The 23,008-nt window shown below is 36.2% G+C and overlaps 1 protein-coding gene across 1 annotated transcript in view; it reads left to right on the top strand.

Annotated features, from left to right (window-relative positions):
* LOC115415494 (E3 SUMO-protein ligase PIAS1-like) overlaps positions 1–23,008 on the top strand; it is a 109,056-nt gene that overhangs the window by 84,281 nt on the left and 1,767 nt on the right. The window contains exons 5-12 of the mRNA XM_030129086.1: positions 3,055–3,189; positions 6,569–6,674; positions 9,115–9,188; positions 10,926–11,086; positions 15,057–15,193; positions 15,532–15,769; positions 17,510–17,649; positions 19,571–19,611. Coding sequence (XP_029984946.1) covers positions 3,055–3,189; positions 6,569–6,674; positions 9,115–9,188; positions 10,926–11,086; positions 15,057–15,193; positions 15,532–15,769; positions 17,510–17,649; positions 19,571–19,611 — 1,032 coding nt within the window. The remainder of the gene's footprint in view (positions 1–3,054; positions 3,190–6,568; positions 6,675–9,114; positions 9,189–10,925; positions 11,087–15,056; positions 15,194–15,531; positions 15,770–17,509; positions 17,650–19,570; positions 19,612–23,008) is intronic.

Raw genomic sequence — 23,008 nt, 5'->3', positions numbered from 1 at the left:
CTTGTGTTATTTGTCTAAAATACAAAATTCAGGTCATACAAGATGACCCAGCAGCCAAAATGTTGACCTCTGAGAGAGAGCACAGGTCAGAGCAAGTTTGTATTTAAATTAAACAGCTGAAAAGGTTAAACTGCTTTATTGGGGAAATTATTCAGTCTCTGCATTTCACTCATCCTAATACATACTAATACATACACACACAGTACCTAGCATTAGCAGTTAGCATCTGCACATAGCACACCTATTATGACCAGTGAGCTGCTGTTGAAGATGTTCAGGGACCAAGTCCAGGTCTTTACCAGCACTGTGGTCAAGGGCAAAGACCTTAATACGATGCCTTAATAATAAGATGTTATTGATACCAGTTCCACTTTTTGTTATAACTCCATAGCCTATAGCAGGGGTGTCAAACATGCATCCCGGGGCCAATGCTAAAGGTTCCAATCCGGCCCGTGGGATGAATTTGCAAAGTGCAAAAATTCCACAGTCAAGGCTGTGGATCTAATTTTAGTTCAGGTTCCACAAACAGACCAATATGGTGTCAAGTAAAATAATAGCATAATAATCTACAAGAAATAATGACTCCATATTTTCTTCTTGGTTTGATGTGAAGAAAAAAATATTACATTAGGACTATAAATAATGACAAGTTCAAATTTTTGTCTTTGTTTTAGTGCAAAAAATAACATTAAATTGTGAAAATATTTACATTTGCAAACTATCCTGTAACAATATAATGTGAATAATCCGAACAAATATGAAAAACCTGAAATGTCTAAAGAAAATTAAGCACAAATTTAACAATTTTCTGCCTGTTACTCAGTGTTTAGTGTCTTTGTAGATCCGATCCATAATGCACATGTAGAAATGATAAGCTGAGGCATGCTATTGTTAAAATTGCATATAGTTTTCTTAAGAAATTTCAGTTTTTTCAGGTTATTCACATTGTTTTTGTTTGGATAGTTTATAAAAGTAAATATTTTCATAATTTCGTGGGGGGGGGGTTTTGGTTTTTGACAAAAATTTGAAGTTGTCATTATTTATAGGTTATTCTGTTATTATTTTACTGGTCCGGCCCACTGGAGATCAAATCGGGTTGAATGTGGCCCCTGAAAGAAAATGAGTTTGACACCCCTGGCCTATAGGCTGTACTTGAATACTTGAAATAGTCAAAGAAATCTGTTTAACTGTGATTAGCTGTGGGAGAATTTAAGTTTAAATTGAAGCATGTTTGAGGAAGTTAGTGCAAATTTCATTACACATATAGGTGTATGATTATGTGCGACATTTCCTTTTTGAGTTCTACTTTATAAACACTGTTGCCCATTGGCGTTCATCAAGGATAATAAATAGATGTATGTCAGAAAACAGTCCTGACTCACACTGGGAGAGGAGAGAATAAAAGTTTACCAGAAACATCAGGGACAGGATCGATTGTAATTCCGTATCCATTTAGAGTTAACAGCTTGGGCTCAAATAAAAGAGGCTTAAAGAACACTGGTCTACAAGGAAAATGCTTCCAGAATAAAAGTAATGAAATTTTACCACATGAGAGTAACTGATGAAGAAAAATCAAGTAAAAAATGCTGGTTGGCTGAACTTTCCAAGATACAGCCGTGGGTCAAAATGTGAAATTCAAGAATTAACGAGAGAATGGGTTTGACTCAAAAGGAATATTTGTCTCAGAGCTACAAGATCTACTTCAAAACACTGTCTGCACATTAGAATACATTCACTTTACAGGTTCTATTTAGTGGAAGATTTATAAAACTATTATATAAATGTACATAAACCAATATATATGTGTAATAACACTTAATCATAGACCTTGAAAACATCAACAAACCAGCACTTTTGTCATTTATTTTCCAATTAATCTTATTAAAATACGTAACATTTAGCACATTTAATCTCTGAAGCAAATCATTTCTAAAAAATTGTAGACCAGTGGAATCAGGGCAGGGTCTGTAGGTACTGATAAGATCCAAGCCAATGGAAGCGCCTCCATCATTGTTTCCTTAAAGGTGGGGTATGAGATCGTAGAAAAACAGTTCGAGCAGCTACATTTTGAAAATAGTCAATTCAAAAGTCCAAACCCCTTTCTTCAGACATCCCCCCGTAGCCACGCCTCCAGAGTACTGGCACGTGCTATGCTTGTTCCCGAGGGTTCACGAGCGCTGCACAGCAACAATTCGCCGGCTGAGGCTCTGCTCTGTTCCCGGCTCTGGTCCCGTACGGCCCCTCCTCGGGCTCCGACGCCAACTATGGCCCCGGCTGAGGCTCTGGCTGGCGTATCCATGCATACCTCATTCAGTCTCCTCCAACCCCCCCTCCCCGCTCTTCCAGAACAGCCCCAGTTCAGACCTATGTGACTAATGTTACATTTCCTACTGATTTATGTTAGTGACTAAACAGTTTACCGGTGAACTTTCCATCCTAATAGAACTAATATATCCAGGTTGTGGCTTCACTTCCTGTACAAGCACTTCCAGCCTCTGGGAACGCACGATTCATGCTCAAAGAGTGGTACGAACAGAGGGGGGAAGGGGGGAGAGGCCAGTGGCAGTTGAGTTTGACAGACATATCACCATTCAATCATTTCGAGTGGGTGCTCAAGATGATTGGATGGTGTTTTTTCAGTCTTGTCTGTTCCACAGGTGACTAATTTTTTTGAAGTTTTGCGTTAGAGCGTTTAGTTAATTAGTTGCAATCGGGGTGTGAAGGGGATTTTAAGAAATATAGTAAAAAATGCTTCAGGAAAACATTTCAGACCCCACCTTTAAGTCTCTGTTTGTGTCTGTCCATATTTGAGCACAACCCTGGAGTGTATGAACTAAAACATGTTCAGCAGTGTTTCAAAAAGTCTGCTTTGTACTGTGTGTAAAGACAAAAAGTGTCATTAAATGAAAGCATATTCATGAGTGTGTAGCCTCAGTCTGGAAAATGTGAAATGGAGAAATGAATGGGAACCCCGAAAAATGACGGTCTGACCCTTTTATATTCCCAACAGAAACACTCATGTTCTGTCTTACTGTATTTCTTCCTGTCATCCAGGGTTATCTTCCTCCTACCAAAAACGGCGTGGAGCCCAAGCGGCCCAGCCGGCCCATCAACATTACCTCACTGGTCAGACTGTCCACCACAGTCCCCAACACCATTGTGGTGTCGTGGACCGCAGAGATCGGACGGGTAAGGAGCAACTCTGCTGAACATGAAAACATTTAGCGTTTATAGCTGCTCATCTTCTTTTCTTTGGCTTTTTATATCTTTGACTAGGGCTGCGTATTGGCAAGAATCTGGTGATATGATACAAATCACAATACCAGGATCATGATACGATATATCATGACATATCATGATACTGTTAAAAAGGCAATTTTTTGTTTGTTTCTTTTTTTAACTGATTATTTCCTTAAAGAATTGAATTACACCAGAAATATGCACAAATAATAAACACATTTTTGTTTAATCCCAACTGGATCTAATGCTATACCACAAAATTTTCCTGTGTTAAAACTTAAATTATGTTTTACAGACATTACAGTTTAAGATCCTGTTCAAATGTTCATATTCTATTAGTTCATAACATTATTTTTGTGCAGTCCCAACAAAGGAACTAACATTATTTATTAAAAGAGTGTGAAATAATCATAAATAGAATGTAAACAAAAAAAACAAAACAAAAATGAACCTCCACAATATCTGCATTTGAATAAATACCTAAAAATATTGATACAGTACTTTTTAATATCGATACTGTATTGTGAAATGAAATATTGCAATATATTGCAGAACTGGTATTTTCTTACACCCCTATCTTTGACCAAATGCGTAAACATTTATTGGTCAAGCAAATAATTATATTCAGTCCTAACTACTGTATGTTTGTAAAATACTGCATATTGTGCATTAATAATATTCCACAATAGATTCCACAGTAGACTCTACAGTAGGGATGTAATGATTACCGGTATAACGATAAACCATGGTAAAATTGCAGACAGTTAGTATTACTGTTTAAATTCTAATTATCATGATAACCGTGTTTGATTACCGCACTTTTAGGGGAGAAAAGCCTTATGTAAAGCTGTGCTTTTATATCAAATATTTGAGTATATTTTTAATTTATTACAATTTTGATTTTATATACCTAATATTTGGAACTAATATTCACTTTTAAAGTCTTTGAAAGGGTTCATTAAGCATCTGTGTGTTATTTATGCAATAATTTATATACATTTTTCAAATCATATTTTTTGTGTGTGTGTTTTTTGTCCTTTAGTGTTGATGTAGTTGGTTGAAGTGAAAACAATAATAGACAGATGAGAAAGATGAAGTTGTGCTGAAAAAAAAAAGATCCCAAACATGGGTATAGTAAACATGTGTTTATATAGTATATAAAGGCAAAATCAAAAGGACTGAAAAGCGGACAAAATAGGCTCAGACCACTAAGGGTTAATATTTGAATGTTTCTGCAACAGAAGGTACATTGTGCCTATTATTTTGTTTGTTTGTTTGTTTGTTTGTTTGTTTTTTTAAATACAACTTGGTTAAATTATTTCAGTGTGTGTATTAGTACTTTTTGAACATTTTGAGCACAATTTCAATAATTCCGCAATAATAATGATAACCATGATAATTTTAGTCACAGTAACCGTGATATGAAATTTTTATATGGTTACATCCCTACTCTACAGTACTGAAAAGTATTCTGAGGATAAGTAGAAAAATTCTACAGCAGATTCTGCAGTAATATACTTTCCTTTTTGAATGAATACAAGAATGTGTATGTGCATGTATTGCATGTGAATTTTTGCATAAGCATACAAAAGCTATAAAAGTGGGATATCAGGTGTCTGTTGATTAAGAGTTTATTTTCACATAACTGTCTTTAATATCATTTTCATCTTGTTGAAAAAGAACGTACATTGCTCTAATTGTATGTATTTTAATTTAATCTTGTTGCTTTCACAAAACCCTTTGCAGAAGATGGTTACTTGTGGTTTTAACATGATAAACTCTTACCAAACAGCCTGATCACAATCAAGGTGTACAAGTATATTTGCATCAGTTATTAATCAGTATTGCAAACAGATACCCCCAAAACCATTCCCAAAATGTTTCTTTGGCCATCTTATTACTAGATCTTACAATCCTCCGAATTTGAAGAAAATCGGATAAAAACTGATCAAATGACGACTCAGTGAGCGTGAAAACGTGCACAATTTTATTGTTATAAGAGAGCAAAATTATTGGACATAATGTTTTGTAACACCATAAATAATTACTACTCAACTCCTGTGTCTTTTTTATTACAAAATACACACATCACATTGCTTTTCATTTATTGATCATTTTTGTTGAACAGCTGTTTGATTATCAATTCTTATTTTCAGTATTAAGACAATCAACCATTTTGTTATGAAAACCCTTCTTTTACAGCCCTTTAATTGTAATAATAGAATGGGAACCTGTTATTTCAGTATTATTAGGACTAAATATGCACAACTAGACAGATTTTGGTCTGCTCCCTGGCTGCAGAAAATTTGGTAACAATGTGGCAAACGGATGTTTACGTCGAACCACATGTTTTCAAAGGTGCGTTGTTCACCAAAATTCATGTAGTGTCCGTACACCAATATACTTCCATCAATAATATGGACTATATGCCTTATAGATATATTGTTCTAACTTGTTCACAAATGTTTATTTCCTCCTGTACCAGGAAGACTTAGTTACAGATCTAACACAGATGCGACCATGTGGTAAGCCAGATTTCCATTCCAATCTTGTAGAGTCCGTACACCAAGTAGTGTCCGTACACCGGATTCAAAATATGTGGGTCTAATTTTATTATTTCTGTCAATATATGGAATTTTTCAGCACGCATGGTTTGGACACGACATCTATGCAATAAACAATGCATGATTATCCTGAGTGCTGAAACATTTGTATATCTTTGTAGGCATTAAATATGGAGGCTATTAGGTTGTAGTGTCCGTACACCCAATCATTTCTGATTTGACAGGGGTACAAGCCTGTGAAATTTTTAGTAGACACCATAATACAAAAATATTTTGGACTTTAAAAGAGAAATATCAGACAAATAAAATGGCCTGTCTGATTTTTTGATAGAGCATTATTATTTTTTATCTATATGTGCACCCTTTCTGGTACCCTGGGTTGTGATCAGGCTGCAAACAGTGTGAGATTTCAGAGACAAAAATAAGCATTAAATCATAAAATCCAGATGTACAGGAGTGTTTTCATTTTACATACTTTTGTTTTGCTTTGTTTTTTACTTATACTGTTCTTGTCTCACTGTGTCTGTGATGAGTAAAGTTGCCGGTAGTCACCATCAGGTCATCAGAGGTTGTATCCTCTATCATGTATTTTTTGTGGATGTGGGTGGTGCTTCATGTGGTTTTACAGAAAAAATCGTAGAGGAAACATCTCTTAAAGGAAATTTACATTGTAAATGTCATCTTAAAGAAGTCACAGTGAACATGTGGCTGCAGTTCCTCTAGTCACAGCTGAGGTTTGATGCCATGTCCATGTGTGTCCACAGAGTTATTCAATGGCAGTGTATCTGGTGAAGCAGCAGTCGTCCACAGTGCTGTTACAGAGACTACGGGCCAAAGGCATCAGAAACCCAGACCACTCCAGAGCACTCAGTAAACACTCTCCTCCTCTTTACATCATGAAAGTAGCTATGTGATGCTCCACTAGACATAGAGCACATCCAGATAATTCACATTACAACAGCATAGCACATGTTGTGTAAATTCAGTTCATAAATAGTTTCTCGGCTAAAATTTGCTTAGAGGTCTTATTTCTGTCTTTGTGCATAAGAAATCAATGGAAGTGAGTCCCCAAAGGAACTTTGTGTTGGTAAATGCAAGTTATGTAAATGTACAGGATTTCAGTTCTGTTGCAACATGTTGATGGTCATATGAACTATGTTTTCAGGTCGAAAATGTCCAATTTCATCACAATTAATGCTATATTTTCATGTGACAAATGGCCAAGTTATATTTTAACTGAATTTACCTGAAAAACAAATGTTCTATTCTTTTAGATTCCCCAGTTTTTCTTACCAGATTCTATCCTACATATCACATGTTTTATTTTTACAGGTTCAATATGGAGCATGGTGCTGATCCATCCTGCTTATGTTACACCAATACATACATTAAGAATGTGACACGTCACTTTTTAAATAAACAGTTTTCTAATAATAAGCATTTTTACAAAGAAATAACAACTCTATATTGTTATTTCCTCTTTAGTATGATGATAAACTATACAATAAATAATTCTGATGCTAGTTTTTGCACAGGGATCATTCGTGTAAACAGTGACATGGCTGCTGAGCATCAGTATGATGGGATCCGGAACAACCATGTCACATCCGTCCACTGCCACATTTTGTGTTTTTGTGTCAGCTGTTATTGTTTTACATCCACAATACTAACATTTAGGAATAAGAGGAGAATTAGCAATAGTAAGTCTATAAGTTTATTCCTAATAAAGTACTGGTACTGACCAGATCATCATGGGTAATGTCACGTCCGTCCACCAGCAAAAGTTTTCACATACACGTGCTATTCAAAATCCAATATTTCCGAAAATATAGCTTCCACTGTCAAATAATATCAGTAGTCTGCACAAATGTATTAGCATTATTTCAACACAGTTTTATGTATTTCTTACGACTTTTTTTTTTTTTTTGACAAAAATGGCCACTCATTTGAACCCCTAAGTAAATTTTAGCCGTAAAAAAAAATGATCATATATTAGTTTTAAAATGTCTGCACAATGAAGAAAACCTGCTGCAAAGTGACACGTTTCAAGTTTCAGTTTTCATCAGGTATTTGGGAAGCTAAAAGATTGTTTCATTTCATTTATATTAACCTTTATTTAACCAGGAAAAAAGCTCTTTGAGATTAAAAATCTCATTTGCAAGAGTGTCCTGGCCAAGACAGCAGCAACAGAAGTTACAGACAATAAAGATTTCATCCATACGTCCAGACTAAAAACATACATAACACATTGTAAAACTGTTCTAAAACCATACATAAAGAACAACTATGCTAGTAGCATGCTTATAAAATGCTATCAATTAATTAAAAGGTGATATAAGTAAAAATACCTCATAGCAGAACCTGATTCAATCAATTAGAAAAACATCTACATCCACACTGATCCTTTTCCCATTCATTTAGAAGGATTTTGAATGTATTTAGTGAGACCAGCTCCATCAGTTTAATCTCCTTGTGTAGGTTGTTCCAGGCAGTGGAAGCAGGGCATTTAAAAGCTTTCTTTCCCAGTTCTGTTCTGACTTTTGGAAAACAACCCATTGTTGTATAAATGCACATATATCGGCCCATCACACAGTAGCAAAACAGAAGAAAAGCTCAATTTCCAGTCTTCCTCAATCCTTTTATTAAAGGATTTTTAAAGCAAGAAGTTAAAGAGTATATGATGTATCCAAAATAAAATAAATGAAGCAATGAAAAAAAACTAAATAAGACTAATAAGAGTTCACAGAAGCATATCAGGAGCAGCAGCTTTTTCTTATTGTTTCCATCTTTTAAAAGACAATAAGGCTTTTTTCTAGTAACTAAATAAATAAAAGATGCGGATTCATATTGACTGTTTTCCTCCTTCCATTTAGAACCTTTTTGCAGATTTTCAGTTAAACATACAAAAATAAAAGATGTAATGGATAATAATGTGCAGTGAGAAGGACAATTAGTGTGAACTAAACCCCATCAGAGGGATGTGTGACCTCGATCATACTCTTAAAGCAGGTATTTTAGATACTTAGACAGGTTTAATTAGAGTAATAAATAGATTTACACATGAATAACCTAATCTGTTGCCTTTGTTTCACCTGTTTAATTGTGTTTCCATCTGACTTAACAAATAATAAAATGCATCTTGTATATGTTAAGTTTATATCATGTATGTGATGGTGTTTTGCTGTGCAGAAGGGGTTGAGTATACAAGTCAATAAAAGTCATAAAAGGTTTGCAGTCTTCAATAAGAGACCACGTCCTGCTGTTTGACCCTCACTCACTCATGTCTGTGTTTTTTATCTTTCACCTCTAGTCAAGGAGAAGCTAACGGCAGATCCAGACAGTGAAATAGCCACGACCAGCCTCCGAGTGTCTTTACTCTGCCCGGTAAATAAACATCTCCCTGCTCGATGTGAATTTGAAGTTCTTATTTTGTTAAGAGACTCAGTCATGTTAGAACACTGGTGTCAAACATGCGGCCCGAGGGCCAAATCTGGCCCGCGGGAAGAATTTGTGAAATACAAAAATTAGGGATGCTCCGATACTCAGTGTGTGTACTCGTATTCGTACTTGTAAAAGTAATCCGATACAAATGCACCGATACCACTTATGGCTGTGTGACATTCCCAGTTCAGTGCAGCAGGTACGCAGCAGAGGAATAATGTGTGTGGAGTGTGAAGAGTGCGGAGATTTAACCAAATAAATGACGGTGATAAAAGTAATGCTGACTGCAAGTAACGTTACAGACACAGACAGATACGGACGCAGCATTCTGTCCGTCCTCTGCGTACATTCCATCTGTTTTCCAGGTGCTGGAGGATGAGTACCCAGACGGAGAGGGGTACGGAGTGGTGCGGACCGCCGCCAGTGGAAGTGAAAACGAAACTTATCATTCATTTCTCTTTTCTCTTCCTGCTGAAGCTAAGCTTTTAAACCTTACCAGTGAAAACGCTGCAATATTAGTATCACATTAGTGTTACCTCTGTCGTCTCCATGTTTGTTATTACTGACTTTCTTCTTCTTCTTCTCAAAAAACTTTCCTCTTCTTCGTGGTATTTGTCCAGTATGGTTAATTCAGCGCGGCGCCCCCTGGTGGATTAATTGACAAACGCTCATTCCAGCACATTAAATGTCAGTAGCAGCACTTTTTTCCAGTCAGACTAATGACAACGACAATAAAGCACATTTACAAAAGGAACTAACAACTGGAACGGGATTATTAAGTACTTGTATCTGTACTTGATATCGGCAAGTACTCAAATGTAAGTACTCGTACTTGGTCTGGAAAAAAGTGGTATCGGTGCATCCCTAGCAAAAAATACACCGAAGATATTAATGATCAGTGGTGTCAAAATCATTTTAATTCAGGTTCCACATACAGACACATACAGTCCAATTAGCTTTCAAATGGGTCAGAACCAGTAAAATATTATCATAATAACCTATAATTAATGACAACCCCAAATTGTCTCTGCGTTTTTTGGTGTAAAACATAAAATTACATCAGTGTTTACATTACCAAACTATGCTTTTACCAAAAATGTGAATAACCTGAACAAATATGAACAAACGGAAATGTTTTAAGAAAAGTAAATGCAATTTGACCAATATTCTGCCTGTTACTAAATGTTTTGTGCGATTGTAACGCACATGTGTAAATGATAAACTGATAAACCGAGGCAGAATATTGTTTAAATGTTAAACTTGCACTTGTTTTTTTTAAGACAATTCAAGTTTTTCATGTTATTCAGATTTTTAAGGAAACTTTGTAGATGTAAACCTGATCCCAATCTAATTTTACTTTTTTCACTGTTATTATTTGACTGGTCCAGCCCACTGGAGATCACATTGGGCTGAATTTGGCCCCTGAACTGAAATGAGTTTAACACCCCTGTGTTAGAATGTATCTGCCTGTTCTAGTCCTTGCTTTGTCCCAACTTGTCCTTCATTCCTGTTTGGATTCACGATCCACCTGTCAAACGTTCGTCTTCTTTCAACCCTTGTTTTGCACATTTGTCATGTGGGTTTGTTTATGACATTCATGCATCCCCTATCCCCTTCATCCTCTGCTGTCTGTGTGTGTCCTCTACATGGCCTGCTCACATGGATGTGCACACCATGCAGCTGGGGAAAATGCGTCTGATGATCCCGTGTCGGGCGCTGACATGCTCCCACCTGCAGTGCTTTGACGCCACGCTTTACATCCAAATGAACGAGAAGAAGCCCACCTGGGTGTGTCCCGTCTGCGACAAGAAGGCCCCGTATGAACACCTCATCATCGACGGGTATGTCTGAAACCCTCGTTCCATCGTGCAGATAAGATTTAGCATCATGATTTTAACCCTTTCATGCATGAATTATGAGAACCTTAGTCGAGATTTTTTCCTGAGTGTTTTTATTCCTCTTTAGACATGAAAAAAAACAAACAACAGAATTGACTTTTTTTTTTATGAACCTATTTTTCATGGTTACAAAAATGTCCACTCAGCTGGACACTGTGTGTTTAATTTTTAAGCAAAGAAACATGTATTCAAAACCCATCATCAGAAAGTGATATACCGTGTGAAAACGATGAAATAAAAACATTTTTCATGCTTCTAATCTGATATTTTCTAACATTGTAACATACTTTAATGCTAGTTATTACTCACTTCATGGAGATAATATTCAAAAAGGACAACCTTTTTGATTAAGAAAACTTTTAAATTACAGTCTAATAATTACAGAGAGATTGGGGGTAGGAGTATATAAGTTTTTACTTCTTCCTACTCCTTTTCGAGTATGTATAATTTCATTTCATTTATTTTATTTATCTTCTTCTTTTTTTTTTGACTTACTAACCTTTTAAGTACCAGTACTTATATTTTGTTGGTTGATTTTTGTTTTGATTTCACTGTCTACATGTTCAAAATAAAGATTTCAATCAATCAATCAAAATTAGCAATTGATTTACACTAAAACATATTACTGCAAATCAGGTTTATCAAGAACTGCAAAGTTACAGCAATGGTATGAATTGCAGTGTATGAGATGGTCCATAAGCGTCCACTGTGTATGCAACTAAAACAACAAAACCCATGAATATACAAGAGAACAGCTGTAGAATAACTGTCCACTGTACTTACCACTATGCATGAAAGAGTTAAACATCAAGATCAGAGCTGTGCCCAAGAAACTAGAAGACAAAAAATTGCTTAGAAAGATATTTGCCGTATATAAATACCAATAATTATATGTAAAAGAAACAGATATTGTATTATCAATTTTCAGTATTAGTCAGAATTACAAAATAGTCATAAACATGTTCATAGAACTTTGCATGGAAGACATAAACATAATATGTACAGCATAAGACATAAACATAATATATGTAGAAGTTACGTTACCTTACAATGAAATCTATTAAGGGTCAGACATCTTTGAGTTAAATGTTCATTTAATGCCATTTCATTCCACATTTCAGTAATAAGGATTAAATCTCCTCATCATCAGAGCATAAAACATGCACACTCAGGGTTTATACATTTTTATTATATTAGCAGAAGTTGGTAGGTTTGTTTTTTATGTTGTAAATATGCTTTGACTCAAACCGTAATCTATAATACACTCACTTTTCTTTTTGTTACAATGACAATGAAAGTAGTATCATTCAGGGTCCGGCATCAAGGCCAAGGTGTCCATATCAGTACCACTATTTAACATTTTTTGATTGTTTCATAAAACATTTTCTTTCGTATTTTAGATTCAGACACAGATACAGATCACTTTTTTGATCCTTTTGAGAGCAGTTTATTTGCAACTCTGGAACTCCTTGCCACCGGATCTCAGAAACACAACTTCACTCCCTCTCTTCAAATCCAGACTCAAAATGCATCTGTTTAGGACCTCTTTTTCTTTGTGAACACAATTGCATTGTCCAATTTTTTAACCTGCCTTTTATTTTTTACTCTGCTTTATTGCTTGTTTTATACTCTCCTGTTTTACTGTTTTACTGTACGGTGTCCTTGAGTGCCAAGAAAGGTGCCTATAAATAAAATGTATTATTATTATTATTATTATTATTATTATTATTATTATTATTATTATTATTATTATTATTATTATTATTATTATTATTATTATTATTATCTTATTTTATATATAGCCATAGAAACTCCAGTGTCCAGCATGTTTTGTGTCAAAGAACTGAAAAGTAGACAACTAGAGGCCAGTGAAGGACAGCAAGATAACTTTAATAAAAGTGAAATAAATAGCAATAAAGTAGGTACATAAATGAATGGAGATGTATGTGTTACAAAAAATGTTATTAAATGCACAGGCACTTGTCAGCTGTCTGAGTTCGAGCAGAGGGACTAAAGGATTTAGAATATGGGATAGTAGCACTGGCTGAAAGGCATCACTGTGAACTCAGGACACAAGACATGATCAGCTTTCTTTACCACTTGACGAGGGAAAGAGAAAATAAGTTCTTTTGCTGGACTGCACTGATCTAGGAGCAGACCTTAACACTGCCACTCAGGTAGTTCTCATCCTGAATAGTCATTAAACCAACAAGTACAAGAAAAAGTAACAAGGTTTTTAATAAATGAACTGTAAAACTTACTTAAAGGTGGGGTGCGAGAATGTTTTCCTGGAGGTTTTTTTTTTATTATATTCCTTAAAATCCCCTTCACACCCGAATTACAACGAATTAATTAAATGCTCTAACACAAAAATAAAAAAAATGTAGTCACCTGTGGAATGGACGGGACTGAAAAAACACCATCCAATCATTTTGAGTGCCCACTCGAAATGATTGAATGGTGATATGTCTATCAAACTCAACTGACTTTTGTCCCTCCCCCCCTCTGCGCGTACCCCTCTTCGTGCGTTTTCGCAGTCTTGGAGCACTTGTCCAGGAAACGAAGCCAGAGCCAGAGCTGGGGTAGATTAGTTATATTAGTTATATTAGTTGTATTGGCTATATTAGTTATATTTGTTATATCGGCTATATTAGTTGTATTAGTTACATTAGCTGTATTAGTTATATTAGTTGTATTAGTTATATTGGCTATGTTAGTTGTATTAGTTATATTCCCTATATTAGTAATATTAGTTATATTAGCTGTATTAGTTATATTGACTATGTTAGTTATATTAGCTATATTAGTTATATTGGTTATATTAGTTAAATTATCTATATTAGTTATATTAGCTATATTAGTTATATTAGTTATAATGGCTATGTTAGTCATATTAGTTATATTAGGTATATTAGTTATATTGGCTATATTAGTTATATTAGTTATAATGGCTATGTTAGTCATATTAGTTATATTAGTTATATTAGTTATATTAGTTATATTGGCTATATTAGTTATATTAGTTATAATGGCTATGTTAGTCATATTAGTTATATTAGTTATATTAGTTATATTAGTTATATTGGCTATATTAGTTATATTAGGATGGACAGTTCACTGGTAAACTGTTTAGTCACTAACATAAATCAGTAGTAAATGTAACATTAGTCAGATAGGTCTGAACTGGGGCTGTTCTGTAAGAGTGGGGGGTTGAAGAAGACTCAAGGAGGTATGCGTGGACTGGGGCTGGAGCTGCGGCTGCTGGAGGTGGAGCCGGACCAGGGGCCGGTGCCACCGGAGCCTGGGCTGGGGCTGCGGCCGCCTGTGCCACCGGAGGTCGGCTGGGTGAATTGTTGCTGTGCAACGTTCATGAACCCTTGAGACCAAGCATTGCCCGTGCCAGTACTTTGGAGGTGTGGCTTCAGTGGAATGTCTGAAGAAAGGGGTTTGGACTTTTGAATAGAGTATTTTCAAAATGTAGCTGCTGGAACTGTTTTTGTAAGATCTCGTACCCCACCTTTAAGATCCCTCTCACTAAGACTGAAAGAGATGGATTCTCTGTTTGACAGTAGGCTCAGTGTTAATAAATGACAGAAAATTATCAAATACTCACTTACAAATATCCCACACCATAATAATGTTGAAGGGATTTCTCCTTGATGATTATTGAGGGGGTCCTAAAAAAGACAAATACAGAAAACCCATAAAAACACGTACAGACCGAACAGCACTGCATAAGATGAGGCATAATGATGTGTGTCACCTGTTCCCAACATCCACTGTGTCCACTCAGACCTACATTAGTGTTTGATCAGTTTAGAGGAGTTTCGCTGTCACCAAAGTTTGTCTTTTTCACTTCACAAAAATAAAAATATCCATTCTCATGTTGCGATTGTGTGTTTTGTTTGCTCAGGCTCTTTGTGGAGATCTTGAACAGTTGTATGGACTGTGATGAGATCCAGTTCAAGGAGGATGGCAGCTGGGCCCCCATGAGGTCTAAGAAGGAAGTGCAGGAGGTGTCGTCTGCTTCATATAATAACGGACTGGATGGTGAGGCCAGGGCTCAGAGTGTGGATGGGCTGGGGTAAACATCACAAAGGCAGCGTGGGGAGACTGGAAGTCATTAAATTAGGATTAAAGAGACACGGTTGGAAAAAGAGAATGTGCATTTACATCTCTTCTCTTCTCTGTTTATACACTGTCAGCTTTAATTTGAGAAGACATCAATCATAACACCATTCAGTAAACTGCCCGTTTCTATAGTAACAAACACACTGTACTTCAGCTGAAAAACACAGTGTGAATGTAGCTGCATCCACACAGTATTAATCTGTGGTTTTGATGTGTGTCGTCTCCTAAAATTCTCCCAAACCCATTGATCCGTGCAGGTTCCTGTCGAACATCCGCTGGCTCAGATCAGCGGAGCTCCTCGTCATCCAGCCACGGCCACGACGGCAGCAACAGCAAGAAAGTGGAGGTGATCGACCTGACGCTGGACAGCTCCGATGATGACGAGGAAGGACAAGATTCGCCGCCTCCGCCGCCGCCGCCACCACCTCTGCCTCTGCCGGCCAAAAGAGCGTGTCCGTCTATGTCGCCCACATCACCGCCCGCCATCAACAAAGGGTCAGACACAGTTTACTTTGCTCCTTTTGGGGGAATAAGTTCTATAAGCTATTTTACAAAACGAATGGAACACAAACCACAATACAATACAACACAAAAATACAAGTCCAAGTCCATACTAACATCAGTGAGAAGGCTCTGCCTTTTTGATTTGATGGTTTGTTTTTTCTCTCACAATGCAACTCTCAACATTCAAATACAAATAAAGCCATTTCGTTGTCATTTTAAGGACATTATATCGCACTTTAAACCATTATTTCAAAACTACACATCTGCTTTATGCAGATTTTTTTAAGTTTAAGGGTCTGTTTTGGTTCTAACTAAATATTTAAATGTCAACACATACAGCTGTCAATTGCGTTTTTTCAATGAACAGCATTATTCTTATTCTTAGTCTTATTATTATTATTATTAATATTATTATTGTTGTTATTGTTATCATCAAAATACTACTAATCATATAGGAGAGACCAGAAACCCCAAGAGTTTTGTAACATAAATCACCTAAACAAGTATTAACAATTAGATAAATTCTCAGTATGTTACCAAATAGGTATTGGTAACTAAGAAGAAGTACTAGTATATGTACAAATGTAAAATGTATGTGTGCATGCAAAAAAAGAAAAAAAAAATCACATATTATTTTTGGCATCTGTTAAAGCGGTTAAATTGTTAACTTAAATGACCATTTATGTAACAATATTATGCCTGCAGTGTTTGTTGAATTCCATCTATTATGCACATTGTCTGCAGTAAATAAAATATAAGAACTGTCATCGTTGTTCCACTGCAGTTTCACTCACGTCCTTTTCTGTTGTAACACATGAGACATGAGGAACAGTACGTTCATGTTCTCTTGCATCTGTATTGTGTACATCTTATTTCTGTAATTACATACAGAGTTATACAGAGGAACATGAATTTAGTTTTTCTGAGTTTGTTAAGCCTGTTGTTGTTGCTTCAAACACTCTTTCAATGTGAATGTCATTGTGATTTGATTGCCTTTTTTCCCAAAAAACATATATTTAGTTTTATTTCACTGCAGTGATCTTTTTTTTTTAATTTTAATACCTGTATTTAACCAGGAAAACCTCATCGGGATTAAAAATCTCTTTTCCAAGAGTGTCCTGGCCTAGGATGGGCAGCAGTACATTAAATAGTTACAGACACAAACTTTCATACATAAAATGAAAACAAGTTTTCAATACATAAAAACACATAGTCAAGTCAAACCTTCCAAAGTCAACTTTGCAAAAAGTGCCCATGAGGTGAAGATGAGATGACTGTATCCCTCCAGTTTGGTATTCATTAAATGTGGAACAGACTTCATCTAGTTGCTCACACAAGTATTTATTTGAGTTTTACACTTCATCACACAAATATCTTTTGCCATTTTATATGAGCGTTGCTCATAAAAGACACACAGGCCTGAGAAACACTGAAGTCTACATTCATATTAGTTGTATAATATACATATAGAGTGGTTATCTTAAAGGTTAGCTTATGTAAGATGTAAATCCAGGTCTTCTGAAAGTTTAATAGTGGCATTTTCTCTGGAATTAAAATTAATCAGAAACTGCTGCTGCTTCATTGGACTTTAATGAAGGCTGTGGCTGTTCGGATGTTTGTGTTTGGAGCTCAGCGGAGGAGCCACATCAGCCTGATTAATACAACATGAAAGTGCCTAATTATGAATAAAGTGTCTTCTTGTTGAAGCTCATCATGTGAATGTGTCTCCAGAGTATTGAACCTGCACCATCAGGCCTCTCCTGTGAGCCGCACTCCCAGCATGCCTGCTGTGGACACCAGCTACATCCCTCCTGTGCCGCCGCTCATCCAGGACTACAGGCCATACTACCACACCCCCAACGACCTGTCAGGTAACCAACACACAACACACGACTTGAAATGAGTCCATCCCTTGGAAGTTACTTCATCTGAAAGGTCAAGTACGTCACATTTGACTAAAAACACTATACTGACTGTTTATTATCAGGGAGCCAATTGATGTCAAATATGATGTGTGAGTTCATTTTCCTAAATTAAGTCAAACTGGAGTAGAGCTGCAGCTATCAGTTACTTTTGTAATCAATTAATCTATTCGTTGTTTTCTTTGATTAAAATAACCAATTACTTGAAATGGCCAAAAAAATAAATAGTAAAAATGTGAAACAGACATGTCTGAAAATGACAAACAACTTGTCCTTTATTCCAGAACCAACTGAAACACAAACCACAAAAAGTATAAAAGTAAAAGGATATACACACATATATATATATATATATATATATATATATATATATATAAACAAATAAGTCAAATGTTAAGTAACCACATTTGGATCCAACTTCCTAACAACCTGACATGTAACTAACATACAACTGTGTTGATGCTGGCGTCCTGTGCATCTGTGTTAAAGGCAACAGTGGAACCAGTGTTTAGCAGCAGCAAAATTAAGGACACAAAGCTTCAATTCAGGAAAATTGTAATAGATTATTTATTTATTTATTTATTTATTTTTATCAATTTGAGGTCGTTAATCGATTAATCGTTTCAGCTGTAAATGGGAATTTAAACACATCCTCATTATTTTATGTCTTCAAGTCTTTGGTGAAATAGGACATGATACTATGTAATAATGGATGGTTTTTCTCACTAGTTGTGTAAAGCCTAATAAACACAATGTCTTTTCTGACTAAAATATTAATTAAGGATTTATCAGTGATTTACTGATGCCCGTGAAGCTTTTCATACATTCTACATAGTTGTAATTGTGGAAGTAAGTCTTCCGGTTTTTCACTGTGCTTTGACAAGGTGTGTGACAGATGGACTGACACCAAATTCAGCAGTTTGTTATATAGTCCAGCACTAAAATGATGCATAAAAACGGCTGTCACACCAGTGATCAAACCATTTTGGGAACAGCTGTGTGAACATTTAAATAACATTTATACTGAAAAAATTCCTTGTAAATGTGAAGCCCTATACTTAGGAGATATTTCATGTGAGAACTGGACTCTGAAGGATAAAAAACTGTTGTTAATGCTTTTGGCAGCGGATAAAAAGACTATCACTAGAAAATGGTTAAAACCTGAAGCACCCACAACGGAAGAATGGAAGGACATGGTACAGGACATTTACATTCTGGAGAAGTTGACATTTTGTTTTAAGGGTCAAAAGGAAACTTTTTTCACTATTTGGTCAAAATGGACAAACTATGTTAAATTTGTAATGGATGTGAAATGAATGCATCAGTGATGTGAATACTTTTATATGTGAAACATTTGAGTTTAGATTAAAGTAAACATACACACCTTAAAGTGTCTTATCTTATTGATGAAGTAGTGGAGCAAGCCCTCTCCCCCAGCCCACTTTTCTTTCTTTTTTTATTTTATATGTTCTACTTATGACAAAACATCTTGGATAAGCATTTTTTCATTTGACGTGTAGAAACTGAATTGTACCTGGAAGAGAAGTTTTGTAACGTGCTTTTCCAAATAAACAAAGAATTAAAAAAAAAAAAAACGGCTGTCACTTCTCAACACTTGAGGAAATGAATCCTCTATGTCCAGAAGCCGTGGTGGAAACACAACAACCAGTGTGTGTTTCTGTTCTGACCTTTTAGTTCCTGGGAATTCAGTTCTGGCATTAGAAGTTCTATGTGCTTTAAAATTCAAATGAGTATTGACCTCATTTTCTTCCTTCTCCTTATTCTTCCTCTATGTTTAATTGCAGATGCCCTCCTTTGCTTTAACATATTCTGTATACTCACCATTACCTTTGCCCATTTTTACTTCCAGAGTTGAACTTCTTCTCTTTTCTTCAAGGCGACAATCATCAGGTATGTACTGCTGTGTGAAATGGTAAAAGACGATCTGAGGGTTTTTAATGCCATTTGGATGCCTTTCTACATACAGTGATGTGCAGACGTTTGAGGCAGCCTTTAGATTTGTCATTTTTGCCGCGTTGAAATGAACATGTGTATTTATTTCTCAGTCTCTTTTCTTTAGATACAACAAGAAAATACAGGAAATATGTGCACAGCCTTAAACGACACACAAAAAACAGAACTAAATGGGTTGTAAAGGTTAAAGTTAGTATTTAGTGTGACCCCTGAGCCCATGACAAGAAGCAGCAAAAACTGTTAGAAACATCTGGAATGACACCTGAAATTAAAAAATCAGAAAGGGAATGACACAAATTTCATATTGTCTGAACAAAAGGATTAAAGACATGTTAAGTGTAAAAGGAAGGTCACACTAAATTAGGGCTGCACGATATTGGAAAAAACTGACATTGTGATTTCTTTAAACCTGCGATATGAAAAAGTACTCAGATATAATAGGTGTGTGGTGCCGACGTAAATGGTCAAACAAATTAGATACGTTCCCTCTTGTTGTGGGAACAGATGGAAGACACTGTCGACACAGAATAGGTGTTTCAGTTTCATCTTTCTTGTTTTATTTATTTATTATTTTTTTAACCTTTATTTACCCAGGCAAGCAATTAAGAACAGATTCTTATTCACAAATGCAGCCTGATCAAACAGCAATGGCTCCTTGAGGGGAAGGGGGGGGGGGGGGGGGCAAAAGTAAAAACAAGGTTAAACAATTACAGAAACAAACAGTTAATGAATAAATACATTACAACAATAACAGTGAGACATGTGAGAGACAAATACTCAACAGGTGCAACAGTCAACTCAAATTTCTTCCAGGTTTTGCTTAAAAACAGTGAGAGATGTGAAGACAGTGAGTTTGAGGGTGTTTTGGACAGTGTTCCAGTCGTTAGTTGCAGCAAATCAGAAGGCGCTTTGACCGAAGACAGTGCGGGCTTTGGGGATAGTGAGTTTGATGAGATTACTGGACCTAAGATTGTTGTAGCTGAAACAGTGATGAAAGTGTTCCAGTTTTTGCCGGAAATACGTTTTTTTTATGAAAATTGAGCATATGCTCTGGTAAATTAAACGTGTCCGGATCATTTCTGTCTGGTTTGGCAACATTTCCGCCAAAAAATTACGCATAAATCGCTCCGAAAAGTGTAAATTCTGTTTATTTGTGTCCGTCTCATGGGCGCGGCCATACTGCTTTCATCTCTATTCGTCTTGACCAATGAGATGCTCGTTTACAACGCGGAGCTTGTATCGACGGCTCTGATTGGTCCGTTGATGACACGTGGTTCGTTTCGCGTCTCTGGAGACAAGATGGTGGATTCGCTTTTAGTATTTTACCGCCAGTGTATTTGGTCTAAATATTCTGTGAAATCATGTCGGATTCATGGTCCTTCAGCGTTGGGACGAACTGAAGTGTGAGGCAGGAATCCAAAATAAGTTCAAGTGGTCCTGGCTCCAGGAAACTGATAAAAATGGCGATTTTCTGTCGCAGTACGTCCAGAAGACAAGCAAACTGGGTTTGTTACTCATTGAAGTCATTCAGAAAAGTTCAGGTTTTTTTTCTTTCCTCACTTTCATCACTGTGAAATAATTCCAGATAACTGACGTTGCTTTTCTTTTTGGCACCAAGTCTTCATTTTTGGTGATTGTCTCTCGTTCGTTGCTCATTTTTCAAAGTTGTTTCCAGTGACTTCATGTGCAGGGGTGTGGTCTGCTTCAGCAAACTGATTAAGAACAACTGGAATTGGTGGATGGCTGTGCACAGTGTGTGTCAGGTCCCCAGGTTGAACTTAGATGAAAACACGTTGAGTTCACTGGCCTCCTACATCACAGGACCTGTGGTGGAACTACTGTAGATACTTCACGATGACGATGTTCAAACAATATATAGAGGGTCTGCACGTGACGTCACCACTAGCGGAAGTCACCGTGGTTCCGCCCACTGAGTGGCAGAAAGAGGGAGATGAGTGACAGCGTTGGCTTCAGTACTGTCTAAACTGAAGAACAATATTGAATTAAAAAAATGGGGCAGAGCTGTTGTGAGATTGATTGTATGAACAGGTTTGAAAAGCAGTGGGAGCTATCGTTTTACAGACACCGAAAGACACCTGTAGCTTAGAACAATATTTTGTATCTGGCACAAAATCATCCACATCTACTGTGGAATGTGGACTCTGTGGACATTTCCATTTAACATTGAAAATCCCATTTACCACACATTTTTCATTAGAACTCAACAAATATGGATTGGAATTGAATATAATTGGACATACTCATGACTGGTACCAAGCTGCAACTTTTTCTGCTGTATGGAACAACCTGGAAACTGTTTAATTTAACCCTTTCATGCATTAATTATGTGAACCTTAGTCAAGATTTTTTTCCTGAGTGTTTTTATTCCTCTTTTGGCATGAAAAAAAAAAACAATGTGATGGAAATTTTTTTTAATGAACCTGTTTTCCACGGAGTTACAAAAAATTCCACTCAGCTGGACACCATGTGTTTAATTTTTTGAAGCAAAGAAACATGTATTTAAAACGCAATATCAAAAAAAACCCTCCCAACTCCCTGCCCTGAATGACATCATCTCTTCTCGCTGTATGCAGAAATCCCACAACATCCTCAAAGACCCCTTCCACCCTGCCCACCACCTCTTTGAACTCTCTGGAAGGAGATACAGATCTATAAAAACATGCACCACACGATTCCGGAACAGTTTTTACCCCACAGCCATAACTATACTAAACAATGAACTCAACCACTAAAGTACAGACATTTTTTAATTGCACTATTTTGCACGTTGCACTGTATACACTGGCACTGACGGGATGTGTGTGTGATGCATTGCTGTGTGAGAAAGAAGGAGGTGGATGTGTGAGGGAATGAATGTATGGATGTTGATATGTGAGTGATGCATATTCTGTTTTTATATTTTGTTTTTATTATATATTTATATTTTATAGTTATTAATACTATTTATTACTATTGCTGTTTTATGAGTCCATATCCTGATAGTGCACCTGAATGTCGTTGTACATTCTGTATAATGACAATAAAGTATCTTATCTTATCTTCGCTTATTGTAAAAGTGATATACTGTGTGAAAACTATGAAGAAGAACTTTTTTAATGCTGCTAATCTGATGTTTTCTCACATTTTAACATACTCTAATACTAGTTATTACTCGCTTCATGGAGATAATATGCAAAAAAAAAAAAAAACATGTTGTGTAAGAAAACTGTTAATTACAGTCTGATAACAATTAGCAATTGATTTACACTCAAACATGTTAGTGCAGATCAGGTTTATTAAGAACAGGAAGGTTACATTAATGGTATGAATGTCA

Source organism: Sphaeramia orbicularis, chromosome 3 (genome assembly GCF_902148855.1).
Source record: "Sphaeramia orbicularis chromosome 3, fSphaOr1.1, whole genome shotgun sequence".
Taxonomy (NCBI): domain Eukaryota; kingdom Metazoa; phylum Chordata; class Actinopteri; order Kurtiformes; family Apogonidae; genus Sphaeramia; species Sphaeramia orbicularis.
The sequence above is the reverse complement of the archived record's forward strand: the minus strand, read 5'-3'. Positions and strand labels throughout refer to the sequence as shown.